This window comes from Bombina bombina, chromosome 3 (assembly GCF_027579735.1).
Source record: "Bombina bombina isolate aBomBom1 chromosome 3, aBomBom1.pri, whole genome shotgun sequence".
Classification (NCBI taxonomy): domain Eukaryota; kingdom Metazoa; phylum Chordata; class Amphibia; order Anura; family Bombinatoridae; genus Bombina; species Bombina bombina.
Window position 1 is genome coordinate 825,676,665 of NC_069501.1, and position 17,684 is coordinate 825,694,348.

A 17,684-nucleotide genomic window follows, 5' to 3' on the forward strand; every position below is an offset into this window, starting at 1 on the left:
TTTATATTACAACCCCTTGCATGTATCGCGCCGATTACGGCTGCGGCAGCATTTTGGATTGAGTCGCTTGAGGAGAACCTTAGTTCCTCTACGCTAGACGACATTACGGACAGGCTTAGAGTCCTTAAACTAGCTAATTCTTTCATTTCGGAGGCCGTAGTACATTTAACCAAACTTACGGCTAAGAACTCAGGATTCGCCATACAGGCACGCAGGGCACTGTGGCTAAAATCCTGGTCAGCTGATGTTACTTCTAAGTCCAAATTACTTAATATACCTTTCAAGGGGCAGTCCTTATTCGGGCCCGGTTTGAAAGAAATTATCGCTGACATTACGGGAGGTAAGGGCCACGCCCTACCTCAAGACAAGGCCAAAGCTAAGGCTAGACAGTCTAATTTTCGTCCCTTTCGGAATTTCAAAACAGGAGCAGCATCAACCTCCACTGCACCAAAACAGGAAGGAGCTGTTGCTCGTTACAGGCAAGGCTGGAAGCCTAACCAGTCCTGGAACAAAAGCAAGCAGGCCAGGAAACCTGCTGCTGCCCCAAAGACAGCATGAACCGAGAGCCCCCGATCCGGGACCGGATCTAGTAGGGGGCAGACTCTCTCTCTTCGCCCAGGCCTGGGCAAGAGATGTTCAGGATCCCTGGGCACTAGAGATCATATCTCAGGGATACCTTCTAGACTTCAAATTATCTCCCCCAAGAGGGAGATTTCATCTGTCAAGGTTGTCAACAAACCAGATAAAGAAAGAAGCGTTTCTACGCTGCGTACAAGATCTGTTAACAATGGGAGTGATCCATCCGGTTCCGTGGTCGGAACAAGGACAAGGGTTCTACTCAAACCTGTTTGTGGTTCCCAAAAAAGAGGGAACTTTCAGGCCAATCTTAGATTTAAAGACTCTAAACAAATTCCTAAGAGTTCCATCGTTCAAAATGGAAACTATTCGGACAATCTTACCCATGATCCAAGAGGGTCAGTACATGACCACAGTGGATTTAAAGGATGCTTACCTTCACATACCGATCCACAAAGATCATCACCGGTATCTAAGGTTTGCCTTCTTAGACAGGCACTACCAGTTTGTAGCTCTTCCATTCGGATTGGCTACGGCTCCAAGAATCTTCACAAAGGTTCTGGGTGCCCTTCTAGCGGTACTAAGACCGCGAGGGATTTCGGTAGCTCCGTACCTAGACGACATTCTAATACAAGCTTCAAGCTTTCAAACTGCCAAGTCTCATACAGAGTTAGTTCTGGCATTTCTAAGGTCGCATGGATGGAAAGTGAACGAAAAGAAGAGTTCTCTCTTTCCTCTCACAAGAGTTCCATTCTTGGGGACTCTTATAGATTCTGTAGAAATGAAGATTTACCTGACAGAAGACAGGTTAACAAAACTTCAAAATGCATGCCGCGTCCTTCATTCCATTCAACACCCGTCAGTAGCTCAATGCATGGAGGTGATCGGCTTAATGGTAGCGGCAATGGACATAGTACCTTTTGCACGCCTACACCTCAGACCGCTGCAATTATGCATGCTAAGTCAGTGGAATGGGGATTACTCAGATTTGTCCCCTACTCTGAATCTGAATCAAGAGACCAGAAATTCTCTTCTATGGTGGCTTCATCGGCCACACCTGTCCAGGGGGATGCCATTCAGCAGGCCAGACTGGACAATTGTAACAACAGACGCCAGCCTACTAGGTTGGGGCGCTGTCTGGAATTCTCTGAAGGCTCAGGGACTATGGAATCAGGAGGAGAGTCTCCTTCCAATAAACATTCTGGAATTGAGAGCAGTTCTCAATGCCCTTCTGGCTTGGCCCCAGTTAATAACTCGGGGGTTCATCAGGCTTCAGTCGGACAACATCACGACTGTAGCTTACATCAACCATCAGGGAGGGACAAGAAGCTCCCTAGCAATGATGGAAGTATCAAAGATAATTCGCTGGGCAGAGTCTCACTCTTGCCACCTGTCAGCAATCCACATCCCGGGAGTGGAGAACTGGGAGGCGGATTTCTTGAGTCGCCAGACTCTTCATCCGGGGGAGTGGGAACTTCATCCGGAGGTCTTTGCCCAAATACTTCGACGTTGGGGCAAACCAGAGATAGATCTCATGGCGTCTCGCCAGAACGCCAAACTTCCTCGCTACGGGTCCAGATCCAGGGATCCGGGAGCAGTTCTGATAGATGCTTTGACAGCACCTTGGAACTTCAGGATGGCTTATGTGTTTCCACCCTTCCCGCTGCTTCCTCGATTGATTGCCAAAATCAAACAGGAGAGAGCATCAGTAATTCTAATAGCACCTGCTTGGCCACGCAGGACTTGGTATGCAGATCTAGTGGACATGTCATCCTGTCCGCCTTGGTCTCTACCTCTAAGACAGGACCTTCTGATACAGGGTCCATTCAAACATCAAAATCTAACTTCTCTGAAGCTGACTGCTTGGAAATTGAACGCTTGATTTTATCAAAACGTGGTTTTTCTGAGTCGGTTATTGATACCCTGATTCAGGCTAGGAAGCCTGTTACCAGAAGGATTTACCATAAAATATGGCGGAAATACCTATACTGGTGCGAATCCAAAGGTTACTCCTGGAGTAAGGTTAGGATCGCTAGGATATTGTCTTTTCTACAAGAAGGTTTAGAAAAGGGTTTATCAGCTAGTTCATTAAAGGGACAGATTTCAGCTCTGTCCATCTTGTTACACAGACGTCTGTCAGAAAATCCAGACGTCCAGTCCTTTTGTCAGGCTTTAGCTAGGATCAAGCCTGTGTTTAAAGCTGTTGCTCCACCATGGAGTTTAAACTTAGTTCTTAACGTTTTACAGGGTGTTCCGTTTGAACCCCTTCATTCCATTGATATAAAAATGTTATCTTGGAAAGTTCTGTTTTTAATGGCTATTTCCTCGGCTCGAAGAGTCTCTGAGTTATCAGCCTTACATTGTGATTCCCCTTATCTGATTTTTCACTCAGACAAGGTAGTTCTGCGTACTAAACCTGGGTTCTTACCTAAGGTAGTCACTAACAGGAACATCAATCAAGAGATTGTTGTCCCATCCTTGTGTCCAAATCCTTCTTCAAAGAAGGAACGTCTTTTACACAATCTGGATGTAGTTCGTGCCCTCAAGTTCTACTTGCAGGCAACTAAGGATTTTCGCCAAACTTCTTCCTTGTTTGTCGTTTACTCTGGACAGAGGAGAGGTCAAAAAGCTTCTGCTACCTCTCTCTCTTTTTGGCTTCGTAGCATAATACGTTTAGCCTATGAGACTGCTGGACAGCAGCCTCCTGAAAGAATTACAGCTCACTCCACTAGAGCTGTGGCTTCCACTTGGGCCTTTAAGAATGAGGCCTCTGTTGAACAGATTTGCAAGGCTGCAACTTGGTCTTCGCTTCATACTTTTTCCAAATTTTACAAATTTGACACTTTTGCTTCTTCGGAGGCTATTTTTGGGAGAAAGGTTCTTCAGGCAGTGGTTCCTTCTGTATAATGAGCCTGCCTATCCCTCCCGTCATCCGTGTACTTTTGCTTTGGTATTGGTATCCCAGAAGTAATGATGACCCGTGGACTGATCACACATAACAGAAGAAAACATAATTTATGCTTACCTGATAAATTCCTTTCTTCTGTTGTGTGATCAGTCCACGGCCCGCCCTGTTTTAAGGCAGGTAAATATATTTTAAATTATACTCCAGTCACCACTTCACCCTTGGTTACTCCTTTCTCGTTGATTCTTGGTCGAATGACTGGGACTGACGTAGAGGGGAGGAGCTATATGCAGCTCTGCTGGGTGAATCCTCTTGCATTTCCTGTTGGGGAGGAGTTATATCCCAGAAGTAATGATGACCCGTGGACTGATCACACAACAGAAGAAAGGAATTTATCAGGTAAGCATAAATTATGTTTTTATCACTGTTTATCCTTATAATTAACCATTTAATTGTTTGTTCCTTATGAGCTGTTGGAAACTCTTCCCTCTCTCTCATTTTCTTGTCATCCTGCTGCCTATCTTTCCTTCTATACATATTTTTGGGGAAAATCCCTTTAGGTTTTGTTTAATAGAGAAATCTTCCAAAATACAATTACAGTACTCCCACTTGCCAGGTGTGCTTCAGTTTCTGGTAACATAATAACGTGCTGTCTCTGTTTTGGTTACAGCTCAGTATGTCCCCAGTGGCTTTAGCTCGTTCTTATGAACATGACTTTAAACAAGATATGATGTCATTGAAGGTACTGTATAAACATGGGCTGAATACAAAAGCAATATACTTATCTAATATTAGTTAAAGGGACACTGAACCCAAATTTTTTCTTTTGTGATTCAGATAGAGCATGAAATTTCAAGCAACTTTGTAATTTACTCCTATTATCAAATGTTCCTTATTCTCTTGGTATCTTTATTTGAAATGCAAGAATGTAAGTTTTTTTGGTGGTCAACCTAGGTTGTCCTTGCTGATTGGTGGATAAATTCATCCAACAATTAAAAACTGCTGTCCAGAGTTCTGAATCAAGAAAAAAGCTTAGATGCCTTCTTTTTATATAAAGATAGCAAGAGAACGAAGAAACATTGATAATAGGAGTAAATTAGAAAGTTGCTTAAAATTGCATGCTCTATCTGAATCACGAAAGACATTTTTTGGGTTCAATGTCCCTTTAAAGGGACATAAACCAAAAGTTTTTTTTTATGATTCAGCATACAATTTTACAATTTTATTAAACTTTTCAATTTACTTCTATTATCAAATGTTCTATGTTTTTGTTGTTGTTTGTAAGTTCAGGAGTGTGCACGTGTCTGCAGTTACTATATGGCAGCAGTTTTGTAACAATATTATACATTGGCAAAAGCACTAGATGGCAGCACTATTTCCTGTCCATGATGTGCTCGAGACACGTGCACGCTACCTATCTAGATATCTCTTCAACAAAGAAGAATGAAGCAAATTAGATAATGAAAGTAAATTGGAAACTTTTTAAAAAAATGTATCCTATTTGAATCATGAAAGAAAATATTTGGGTGTCATATCCCTTTAAGTTAAATTAATGTTATTTTGCTAAAATGTTGATTGCTTTGTGTACTTCATCTCTTTGATGCATGCTTTTTTGTTTTGCATTTTATTGTTACTGTTTTCATAGTTATCTTTTCTAGTTTTATGTTATTTGTACTTTTTATTTATTTTTATTTTGCTTTTAACGCTTTCTCAGCTGCAAGCAGATTTGATCCTAACTGAATAAGGTTAAAGGGACACGCAAGTCAAAATAAACTTTTATGATTCAGATAGAGCGGCAGTTTTAAACCACTTTCCAATTTACTTCCATTATCAAATTTTGCACATTCTTTTTATATGCACACTTTCTGGGGAACAAGCTCCTACTGAGCATTTACTCAAGCTCACAGGGTATACGTATACCAGTCTTTGATTGGCTTATGTCTGTCACATGATACAGGGGGCCGGAAAATGGGAGAGAAAAATAAATTTCCTTCAAAAAATCTACTGCTTATTTGAAAATCAGAGTAGGTGTTATTGCATTGTCTTTTTATTATACATGTGTTAATAATGTAATTATACTGCATGCAGTGGTCCTTTAACTTATATTTCTCCAACATAGGTGTGTCCGGTCCACGGCGTCATCCTTACTTGTGGGATATTCTCTTCCCCAACAGGAAATGGCAAAGAGCCCAGCAAAGCTGGTCACATGATCCCTCCTAGGCTCCGCCTTCCCCAGTCATTCTCTTTGCCGTTGCACAGGCAACATCTCCACGGAGATGGCTAAGAGTTTTTTGGTGTTTAAATGTAGTTTTTATTCTTCAATCAAGAATTTGTTATTTTAAAATAGTGCTGGTATGTACTATTTACTCTGAAACAGAAAGGAGATGAAGATTTCTGTTTGTAAGAGGAAAATGATTTTAGCAACCGTTACTAAAATCGATGGCTGTTTTCACATAGGACTGTTGAGATGAATTAACTTCAGTTGGGGGAAACAGTGAGCAGACTTTTGCTGCTTGAGGTATGACACATTTCTAACAAGACTTGGTAATGCTGGAAGCTGTCATTTTCCCTATGGGATCCGGTAAGCCATTTTCTTAATTTTTAATATAAGAATAAAGGGCTTCACAAGGGCTTTAAAGACTGGTAGACATTTTTCTGGGCTAAAACGATTACTTTATAAGCATATTTAATGGTTTATAACTTTGGAGAGTTATTTTAATCTTGGGAATTCTGTTAAAAAACGGCAGGCACTGTATTGGACACCTTTTTCACTGGGGGCCTTTTCTAGTCATAGGCAGAGCCTCATTTTCGCGCCACTAATGCGCAGTTGTTTTTGAGAAGCAAGGCATGCAGATGCATGTGTGAGGAGCTCAGATCCACTGAAAAAGCTTATTGAAGGCGTCATTTGGTATCGTATTCCCCTCTGGGCTTGGTTGGGTCTCAGCAAAGCAGATACCAGGGACTGTATAGGGGTTAAATGTAAAAACGGCTCCGGTTCCGTTATTTTAAGAGTTAAAGCTCAAAATTTGGTGTGCAATACTTTTAAGGCTTTAAGACACTGTGGTGAAATTTTGGTGAATTTTGAACAATTCCTTCATACTTTTTCGCATATTCAGTAATAAAGTGTGTTCAGTTTAAAATTTAAAGAGACAGTAACGGTTTTATTTTAAAACGTTTTTTGTGCTTTGTTATCAAGTTTATGCCTATTAACATGTCTGAACTAGCAGATAGACGATGTTCTGTATGTTCGGAAGCCAAGGTTCCTCTCCATTTAAATATATGTGATGAATGTGACAAACAAAGTAGGGACAATGATGCCACTGATAATAATGTTGCCCAAACTGATTCCTTAAGTGAGGGGAGTAAGCATGGTACTGCATCATCTCCTTCCATGTCTACACCAGTCTTGCCCACTCAGGAGGTCCCTAGTGCATCTAGTGCGCCAATCCTCCTTACTATGCAACAATTAACGGCTGTAATGGATAATTCTATTAAAAAACATTTTAGCCAAAATGCCCGCTTATCAGCGAAAGCGTGACTGCTCTGTTTTAGATACTGAAGAGCATGAGGACGCTGATGATAATGGTTCTGACATGCCCTTACACCAGTCTGAAGGGGCCAGGGAGGTTTTGTCTGAGGGAGAAATTTCAGATTCAGGAAAAATTTCTCAACAAGCTGAACCTGACGTTATTACATTCAAATTTAAATTGGAACATCTCCGCGCTCTGCTTAAGGAGGTGTTATCTACTCTGGATGATTGTGACAATTTGGTCATTCCAGAGAAATTATGTAAGATGGTGGCGGACATTGTAAATAAAGAATGGGAAAGGCCCGGCATACCTTTTGTCCCTCCCCCTATAGTTAAGAAATTATTTCCTATGGTCGACCCCAGGAAGGACTTATGGCAGACAGTCCCCAAGGTCGAGGGGACGGTTTCTACTCTAAACAAACGCACCACTATCCCTATAGAAGATAGTTGTGCTTTCAAAGATCCTATGGATAAAAAATTAGAGGGTTTGCTTAAAAAGATGTTTGTTCAGCAAGGTTACCTTCTACAACCAATTTCATGCATTGTTCCTGTCACTACAGCAGCGTGTTTCTGGTTCGAAGAACTAGAAAAGTCGCTCAATAAAGCATCTTCTTATGAGGAGGTTATGGACAGAGTACAAGCACTTAAATTGGCTAACTCTTTTACCTTAGACGCCACTTTGCAATTAGCTAGATTAGCGGCGAAAAATTCAGGTTTTGCTATTGTGGCGCGCAGAGCGCTTTGGCTAAAGTCTTGGTCAGCGGATGTGTCCTCCAAGAACAAATTGCTTAACATCCCTTTCAAGGGGAAAACGCTGTTTGGCCCTGACTTGAAAGAGATTATTTCAGACATCACTGGGGGAAAGGGCCACGCCCTTCCTCAGGATAGGTCTTTTAAGGCTAAAAATAAAACAAATTTCTTCTGTTAAGTGTGATCAGTCCACGGGTCATCATTACTTCTGGGATATTACTCCTCCCCAACAGGAAGTGCAAGAGGATTCACCCAGCAGAGCTGCATATAGCTCCTCCCCTCTACGTCACTCCCAGTCATTCTCTTGCACCCAACGACTAGATAGGATGTGTGAGAGGACTATGGTGATTATACTTAGTTTTATATCTGCAATCAAAAGTTTGTTATTTTAAAATAGCACCGGAGTGTGTTATTATCTCTCTGGCAGAGTTTGAAGAAGAATCTACCAGAGTTTTTGTTATGATTTTAGCCGGAGTAGTTAAGATCATATTGCTGTTTCTCGGCCATCTGAGGAGAGGTAAACTTCAGATCAGGGGACAGCGGGCAGATGAATCTGCATAGAGGTATGTAGCAGTTTTTATTTTCTGACAATGGAATTGATGAGAAAATCCTGCCATACCGATATGTCATGTATGTATACTTTACACTTCAGTATTCTGGGGAATGGTACTTCACTAGAATTACACTGTAAGAAATACATAAAGCTGTTTAATAACTAGAGATTATGTTTAACGTTTTTGCTGGAATGTAAAATCGTTTTCATTTACTGAGGTACTGAGTGAATAAATGTTTGGGCACTATTTTTCCACTTGGCAGTTGCTTAATCTGTTTTTCTGACAGTTTCTGTTCTCCCTCACTGCTGTGTGTGAGGGGGAGGGGCCGTTTTTTTTGGCGCTTTTACTGCATCAAATATTTCAGTCAGCAACTCATTGTATTCCCTGCATGATCCGGTTCATCTCTACAGAGCTCAGGGGTCTTCAAAACTTATTTTGAGGTAATTTCTCTCAGCAGAGCTGTGAGAATTATAGTTTGACTGAGATAAAAAACGTTTATTCTGTAATTTGTTTCCTGCTTTCAGAATTTGTTATCTTTGCTAATGGGATTAAACCTTTGCTAAAGTTGTGTTGTTTACAAGGATTGAGGCTATAACTGTTTCAATTTATTAATTTTCAACTGTCATAGATCTTCTGTGCTTCTTAAAGGCACAGTACGTTTTAATATTATTCTAATTGAATTGTATTTCCAAGTTGCAAGTTTATTTGCTAGTGTGTTAAACATGTCTGATTCAGAGGATGATACCTGTGTCATTTGTTGCAATGCCAAAGTGGAGCCCAATAGAAATTTATGTACTAACTGTATTGATGCTACTTTAAATAAAAGTCAATCTGTACAAATTGAACAAATTTCACCAAACAACGATGGGAGAGTTATGCCGACTAACTCGCCTCACGTGTCAGTACCTACATCTCCCGCTCAGAGGGAGGTGCGTGATATTGTAGCGCCGAGTACATCTGGGTGGCCATTACAAATCACATTACAGGATATGGCTACTGTTATGACTGAGGTTTTGGCTAAATTACCAGAACTAAGAGGTAAGCGTGATCACTCTGGGGTGAGAACAGAGTGCGCTGATAATATTAGGGCCATGTCAGACACTGCGTCACAGGTGGCAGAACATGAGGACGGAGAACTTCATTCTGTGGGTGACGGTTCTGATCCAAACAGACTGGATTCAGATATTTCAAATTTTAAATTTAAACTGGAAAACCTCCGTGTATTACTAGGGGAGGTGTTAGCGGCTCTGAATGATTGTAACACAGTTGCAATACCAGAGAAAATGTGTAGGTTGGATAAATATTTTGCGGTACCGACGAGTACTGAGGTTTTTCCTATACCTAAGAGACTTACTGAAATTGTTACTAAGGAGTGGGATAGACCCGGTGTGCCGTTCTCACCCCCTCCGATATTTAGAAAAATGTTTCCAATAGACGCCACCACAAGGGACTTATGGCAAACGGTCCCTAAGGTGGAGGGAGCAGTTTCTACCTTAGCTAAGCGTACCACTATCCCGGTGGAGGATAGCTGTGCTTTTTCAGATCCAATGGATAAAAAGTTAGAGGGTTACCTTAAGAAAATGTTTGTTCAACAAGGTTTTATATTGCAACCCCTTGCATGCATTGCGCCGATCACGGCTGCAGCGGCATTCTGGATTGAGTCTCTGGAAGAGAACATTGGTTCAGCTACTCTGGATGACATTACGGACAGGCTTAGAGTCCTTAAACTAGCTAATTCATTCATTTCGGAGGCCATAGTACATCTTACTAAACTTACGGCGAAGAATTCAGGATTCGCCATTCAGGCACGCAGGGCGCTGTGGCTTAAATCCTGGTCAGCTGATGTTACTTCTAAGTCTAAATTGCTTAATATACCTTTCAAAGGGCAGACCTTATTCGGGCCCGGGTTTAAAGAGATTATCGCTGACATTACAGGAGGTAAAGGCCATGCCCTGCCTCAGGACAAAGCCAAAGCCAAGACTAGACAGTCTAATTTTCGTTCCTTTCGTAATTTCAAAGCTGGAGCAGCATCAACTTCCTCTGCACCAAAACAGGAAGGAGCTGTTGCTCGCTACAGACAAGGCTGGAAACCTAACCAGTCCTGGAACAAGGGCAAGCAGACTAGGAAACCTGCTGCTGCCCCTAAGACAGCATGAATTGAGGGCCCCCGATCCGGGATCGGATCTAGTGGGGGGCAGACTTTCTCTCTTCGCCCAGGCTTGGGCAAGAGATGTTCAGGATCCCTGGGCGCTAGAGATAATATCTCAGGGATACCTTCTGGACTTCAAATACTCTCCTCCAAGAGAGAGATTTCATCTGTCAAGATTGTCAACAATCCAGACAAAGAAAGAGGCGTTTCTACGCTGCGTACAAGAGCTCTTGTTAATGGGAGTAATCCATCCAGTTCCACGATCGGAACAGGGACAGGGGTTTTACTCAAATCTGTTTGTGGTTCCCAAAAAAGAGGGAACTTTCAGACCAATCCTGGACTTAAAGATCCTAAACAAATTCCTAAGAGTTCCATCGTTCAAGATGGAGACTATTCGGACAATTTTACCTATGATCCAAGAGGGTCAGTACATGACCACTGTAGATTTAAAAGATACTTACCTTCACATACCGATTCACAAAGATCATTATCGGTACCTAAGGTTTGCCTTCCTAGACAGGCATTACCAGTTTGTGGCTCTTCCATTCGGATTGGCTACAGCTCCAAGAATCTTCACAAAGGTTCTGGGTGCTCTTCTGGCGGTACTAAGACCGCGGGGAATCTCGGTAGCTCCATACCTAGACGACATTCTGATACAAGCTTCAAGCTTTCAAACTGCCAAGTCTCATACAGAGTTAGTGCTGGCATTTCTAAGTTCACATGGATGGAAGGTGAACGAAAAGAAAAGTTCACTCGTTCCACTCACAAGTGTTCCCTTCCTGGGGACTCTTATAGATTCTGTAGAAATGAAGATTTACCTGGCAGAGGACAGGCTAACAAGACTTCAAAGTGCTTGCCGCACCCTTCATTCCATTCAACACCCGTCAGTGGCTCAATGCATGGAGGAAATCGGCTTAATGGTAGCGGCAATGGACATAGTACCCTTTGCACGCTTACACCTCAGACCACTGCAACTGTGCATGCTAAGTCAGTGGAATGGGGATTACTCAGACTTATCCCCTTCTCTGAATCTGGATCAAGAGACCAGAAATTCTCTTCTATGGTGGCTTTCTCGGCCACATCTGTCCAGGGGGATGCCATTCAGCAGACCAGACTGGACAATTGTAACAACAGACGCCAGCCTTCTAGGTTGGGGTGCCGTCTGGAATTCTCTGAAGGCTCAGGGACAATGGAGTCAGGAGGAGAGTCTCCTGCCAATAAACATTCTGGAATTGAGAGCAGTTCTCAATGCCCTCCTGGCTTGGCCCCAGTTGACAACTCGGGGGTTCATCAGGTTTCAGTCGGACAACATCACGACTGTAGCTTACATCAACCATCAGGGAGGGACAAGAAGCTCCCTAGCTATGATGGAAGTATCAAAGATAATTCTCTGGGCAGAGTCTCACTCTTGCCACCTGTCAGCAATCCACATCCCGGGAGTGGAGAACTGGGAGGCGGATTTCTTAAGTCGTCAGACTTTTCATCCGGGGGAGTGGGAACTTCATCCGGAGGTCTTTGCCCAAATACTTCGACGTTGGGGCAAACCAGAGATAGATCTCATGGCGTCTCGACAGAACGCCAAGCTTCCTCGTTACGGGTCCAGATCCAGGGATCCAGGAGCAGTCCTGATAGATGCTCTGACAGCACCTTGGGACTTCAGGATGGCTTACGTGTTTCCACCCTTCCCGTTGCTTCCGCGATTGATTGCCAGAATCAAACAAGAGAGAGCATCAGTGATTCTAATAGCACCTGCGTGGCCACGCAGGACTTGGTATGCAGACCTGGTGGACATGTCATCCTGTCCACCTTGGTCTCTACCTCTGAAACAGGACCTTCTGATACAGGGTCCCTTCAAACATCAAAATCTAACTTCTCTGAAGCTGACTGCTTGGAAATTGAACGCTTGATTTTATCAAGACGTGGGTTTTCTGAGTCAGTTATTGATACCTTAATACAGGCTAGGAAACCTATTACCAGAAAGATTTACCATAAGATATGGCGTAAATACCTATATTGGTGTGAATCCAAAGATTACTCTTGGAGTAAGGTTAGGATTCCTAGGATATTGTCTTTTCTACAAGAAGGTTTAGAAAAGGGTTTATCTGCTAGTTCATTAAAGGGACAGATCTCAGCTCTGTCCATTCTGTTACACAAACGTCTGTCAGAAGTTCCTGACGTCCAGGCTTTTTGTCAGGCTTTGACCAGGATTAAGCCTGTGTTTAAAACTGTTGCTCCACCATGGAGTCTAAACCTTGTTCTTAATGTTTTTCAGGGCGTTCCGTTTGAACCCCTTCATTCCATTGATATAAAGTTGTTATCTTGGAAAGTTCTATTTTTAATGGCTATTTCCTCGGCTCGAAGAGTCTCTGAATTATCAGCCTTACATTGTGATTCTCCTTATTTGATTTTTCATTCGGATAAGGTAGTCCTGCGTACTAAACCTGGGTTCTTACCTAAGGTAGTTACTAACAGGAATATCAATCAAGAGATTGTTGTTCCTTCTTTATGCCCAAATCCTTCTTCAAAGAAGGAACGTCTACTGCACAACCTGGATGTAGTCCGTGCTCTAAAATTTTACTTACAGGCAACTAAGGAATTTCGACAAACGTCTTCTCTGTTTGTCATTTACTCTGGGCAGAGGAGAGGTCAAAAAGCTTCCGCTACCTCTCTTTCTTTTTGGCTTCGTAGCATAATTCGTTTAGCTTATGAGACTGCTGGACAGCAGCCTCCTGAAAGAATTACAGCTCATTCTACTAGAGCTGTGGCTTCCACTTGGGCCTTCAAGAATGAGGCCTCTGTTGAACAGATTTGCAAGGCTGCAACTTGGTCTTCGCTTCATACTTTTTCCAAATTTTACAAATTTGACACTTTTGCTTCCTCGGAGGCTATTTTTGGGAGAAAGGTTCTTCAGGCAGTGGTTCCTTCTGTATAAAGAGCCTGCCTATCCCTCCCGTCATCCGTGTACTTTTGCTTTGGTATTGGTATCCCAGAAGTAATGATGACCCGTGGACTGATCACACTTAACAGAAGAAAACATAATTTATGCTTACCTGATAAATTCCTTTCTTCTGTAGTGTGATCAGTCCACGGCCCGCCCTGTTTTTAAGGCAGGAAAATATTTTTTAATTTATACTCCAGTTACCACTTCACCCTTGGCTTTTCCTTTCTCGTTGGTCCTTGGTCGAATGACTGGGAGTGACGTAGAGGGGAGGAGCTATATGCAGCTCTGCTGGGTGAATCCTCTTGCACTTCCTGTTGGGGAGGAGTAATATCCCAGAAGTAATGATGACCCGTGGACTGATCACACTACAGAAGAAAGGAATTTATCAGGTAAGCATAAATTATGTTTTTCGTCCCTTTCGCAGAAACGGACCAGCCTCAAACTCTACATCCTCTAAGCAAGAGGGTAATTCTTCTCAAACCAAGCCAGCCTGGAGACCGATGCAAGGCTGGAACAAAGGTAAGCAGGCCAAGAAGCCTGCTACCGCTACCAAGACAGCATGAGATGCTGGCCCCCGATCCGGGACCGGATCTGGTGGGGGGCAGACTCTCTCTCTTCGCTCAGGCTTGGGCAAGAGATGTTCAGGATCCTTGGGCGCTAGAAATAGTTTCTCAAGGTTATCTCCTGGAATTCAAGGAACTACCCCCAAGGGGAAGGTTCCACAGGTCTCAATTGTCTTCAGACCAAATAAAAAGACAGGCATTCTTACATTGTGTAGAAGACCTGTTAAACATGGGAGTGATTCATCCTGTTCCATTAGGAGAACAAAGGATGGGGTTTTACTCCAATCTGTTCATAGTTCCCAAAAAAGAGGGAACATTCAGGCCAATTTTGGATCTCAAGATCCTAAACAAATTTCTCAGGGTTCCATCGTTCAAAATGGAAACCATTCGGACAATTCTTCCTACCATCCAGGAAGGTCAATTCATGACCACTGTGGATTTAAAGGATGCGTATCTACATATTCCTATCCACAAGGAACATCATCGGTTCCTAAGATTCGCCTTTCTGGACAGGCATTACCAGTTTGTGGCACTTCCATTCGGATTAGCCACTGCTCCAAGAATTTTCACAAAGGTACTAGGGTCCCTTCTAGCGGTGCTAAGGCCAAGGGGCATTGCAGTAGTACCTTACTTGGACGACATTCTAATTCAAGCGTCGTCTCTGCCACAAGCAAAGGCTCATACGGACATTGTCCTAGCCTTTCTCAGATCTCACAGGTGGAAAGTGAACGTAGAAAAAAGTTTTCTATTCCCGTCAACAAGAGTTCCCTTCTTGGGAACAATAATAGACTCCTTAGAAATGAAGATTTTTCTGACAGAGGCCAGAAAATCAAAACTTCTAAGCTCTTGTCAAGTACTTCATTCTGTTCTTCTTCCTTCCATAGCGCAGTGCATGGAAGTAATAGGTTTGATGGTTGCGGCAATGGACATAGTTCCTTTTGCGCGGATTCATCTAAGACCATTACAACTGTGCATGCTCAGACAGTGGAATGGGGATTATACAGACTTGTCCCCGACGATCCAAGTAGATCAGAGGACCAGAGATTCACTCCGTTGGTGGCTGACCCTGGACAACCTGTCTCAAGGGATGAGCTTCCGCAGACCAGAGTGGGTCATTGTCACGACCGACGCCAGTCTGGTGGGCTGGGGCGCGGTCTGGAACTCCCTGAAAGCTCAGGGTCTATGGTCTCGGGAAGAATCTCTTCTCCCGATAAACATTCTGGAACTGAGAGCGATATTCAATGCTCTCAAGGCTTGGCCTCAACTAGCAAAGGCCAAATTCATAAGGTTTCAATCAGACAACATGACGACTGTTGCATATATCAACCATCAGGGGGGAACAAGGAGTTCCCTGGCGATGGAAGAAGTGACCAAAGTAATTCAATGGGCGGAAATTCACTCCTGCCACTTGTCTGCAATCCACATCCCAGGAGTGGAAAATTGGGAAGCGGATTTTCTGAGTCGTCAGACTTTTCATCCGGGGGAGTGGGAACTCCATCCGGAAATCTTTGCCCACATAACTCAATTATGGGGCATTCCAGACATGGATCTGATGGCGTCTCGTCAGAACTTCAAGGTTCCTTGCTACGGGTCCCAAGGCGACTCTAGTAGATGCACTAGTAGCACCTTGGACCTTCAACCTAGCCTATGTATTCCCACCGTTTCCTCTCATTCCCAGGCTGGTAGCCAGGATCAATCAGGAGAGGGCTTCGGTGATCTTGATAGCTCCTGCGTGGCCACGCGGAACTTGGTATGCAGACCTGGTGAATATGTCATCGGCTCCACCATGGAAGCTACCTTTGAGACGGGACCTTCTTGTTCAAGGTCCGTTCGAACATCCGAATCTGGCCTCACTCCAACTGACTGCTTGGAGATTGAACGCTTGATTTTATCAAAGCGTGGGTTCTCAGATTCTGTCATCAATACTCTTATTCAGGCTAGAAAGCCTGTAACTAGGAAAATTTACCATAAAGTATGGAAGAAATATATCTGTTGGTGCGAATCGAAAGGATTCCCATGGAACAGGGTAAAAATTCCTAAGATTCTATCCTTTCTACAAGAGGGTTTGGAGAAAGGATTATCTGCAAGTTCTTTGAAGGGACAGATTTCTGCTTTATCTGTTTTACTTCACAAAAAGCTGGCGGCTGTGCCAGATGTTCAAGCTTTTGTTCAGGCTCTGGTTAGAATCAAGCCTGTTTACAAACCTTTGACTCCTCCTTGGAGTCTCAATTTAGTTCTTTCAGTTCTTCAAGGGGTTCCGTTTGAACCCTTACATTCCGTAGATATTAAGTTATTATCTTGGAAAGTTTTGTTTTTGGTTGCAATTTCTTCTGCTAGAAGAGTTTCAGAATTATCTGCTCTGCAGTGTTCTCCTCCTTATCTGGTGTTCCATGCAGATAAGGTGGTTTTGCGTACTAAACCTGGTTTTCTTCCGAAAGTTGTTTCTAACAAAAATATTAACCAGGAGATAGTTGTGCCTTCTTTGTGTCCGAATCCAGTTTCAAAGAAGGAACGTTTGTTGCACAATTTGGATGTAGTTCGTGCTCTAAAATTCTATTTAGAGGCTACAAAGGATTTCAGACAAACATCTTCCTTGTTTGTTGTTTATTCTGGTAAAAGGAGAGGTCAAAAAGCAACTTCTACCTCTCTCTCTTTTTGGCTTAAAAGCATCATCCGATTGGCTTATGAGACTGCCGGACGGCAGCCTCCTGAAAGAATCACAGCTCACTCCACTAGGGCTGTGGCTTCCACATGGGCCTTCAAGAACGAGGCTTCTGTTGATCAGATATGTAAGGCAGCGACTTGGTCTTCACTGCACACTTTTACAAAATTTTACAAATTTGATACTTTTGCTTCTTCTGAGGCTATTTTTGGGAGAAAGGTTTTGCAAGCCGTGGTGCCTTCCATCTAGGTGACCTGATTTGCTCCCTCCCATCATCCGTGTCCTAAAGCTTTGGTATTGGTTCCCACAAGTAAGGATGACGCCGTGGACCGGACACACCTATGTTGGAGAAAACAGAATTTATGCTTACCTGATAAATTACTTTCTCCAACGGTGTGTCTGGTCCACGGCCCGCCCTGGTTTTTTAATCAGGTCTGATGAATTATTTTCTCTAACTACAGTCACCACGGTATCATATGATTTCTCCTATGCATATTCCTCCTTTACGTCGGTCGAATGACTGGGGAAGGCGGAGCCTAGGAGGGATCATGTGACCAGCTTTGCTGGGCTCTTTGCCATTTCCTGTTGGGGAAGAGAATATCCCACAAGTAAGGATGACGCCGTGGACCGGACACACCGTTGGAGAAAGTAATTTATCAGGTAAGCATAAATTCTGTTTCTCTAACAGACATACAACCTACCTTTATTATTTTAATACTGTCCACTTTTTTTGCACCTTTTTCCATTTACGGTGCTGTAATTTTTTTTGTTTTTATGTTTTTTATTGCATATAACTAACAGATAGCTAAAGTCAGCTCTTCAGCTAGGTTCCAGTAGTGTAATGTTGCTTAAGACATCTGGTGAGCTAATAGCAAAGGCGTGTGTAGCAACCAATCACCAGCTAGATCCCAGTAGTAAATTGCTGTTCTTGAATCTATCTACATAAAGGATACTAAAAGAACAAAGTAAATTCTAAAAATGAATGGGAAATTGCTAACAGCAAGAGTGAGGATGGAGAAATCACAAACTATCGGTTATATGAAAAAAAGATAACT

At 42.9% G+C, this 17,684-nt stretch overlaps 1 protein-coding gene across 1 annotated transcript in view; it reads left to right on the forward strand.

Annotated features, from left to right (window-relative positions):
* CARS2 (cysteinyl-tRNA synthetase 2, mitochondrial) overlaps nt 1-17,684 on the forward strand; it is a gene marked incomplete in the record, with an annotated part of 379,651 nt that overhangs the window by 71,711 nt on the left and 290,256 nt on the right. Inside the window, 1 exon segment of the mRNA XM_053707781.1 lies at nt 4,152-4,223. Coding sequence (XP_053563756.1) covers nt 4,152-4,223 — 72 coding nt within the window.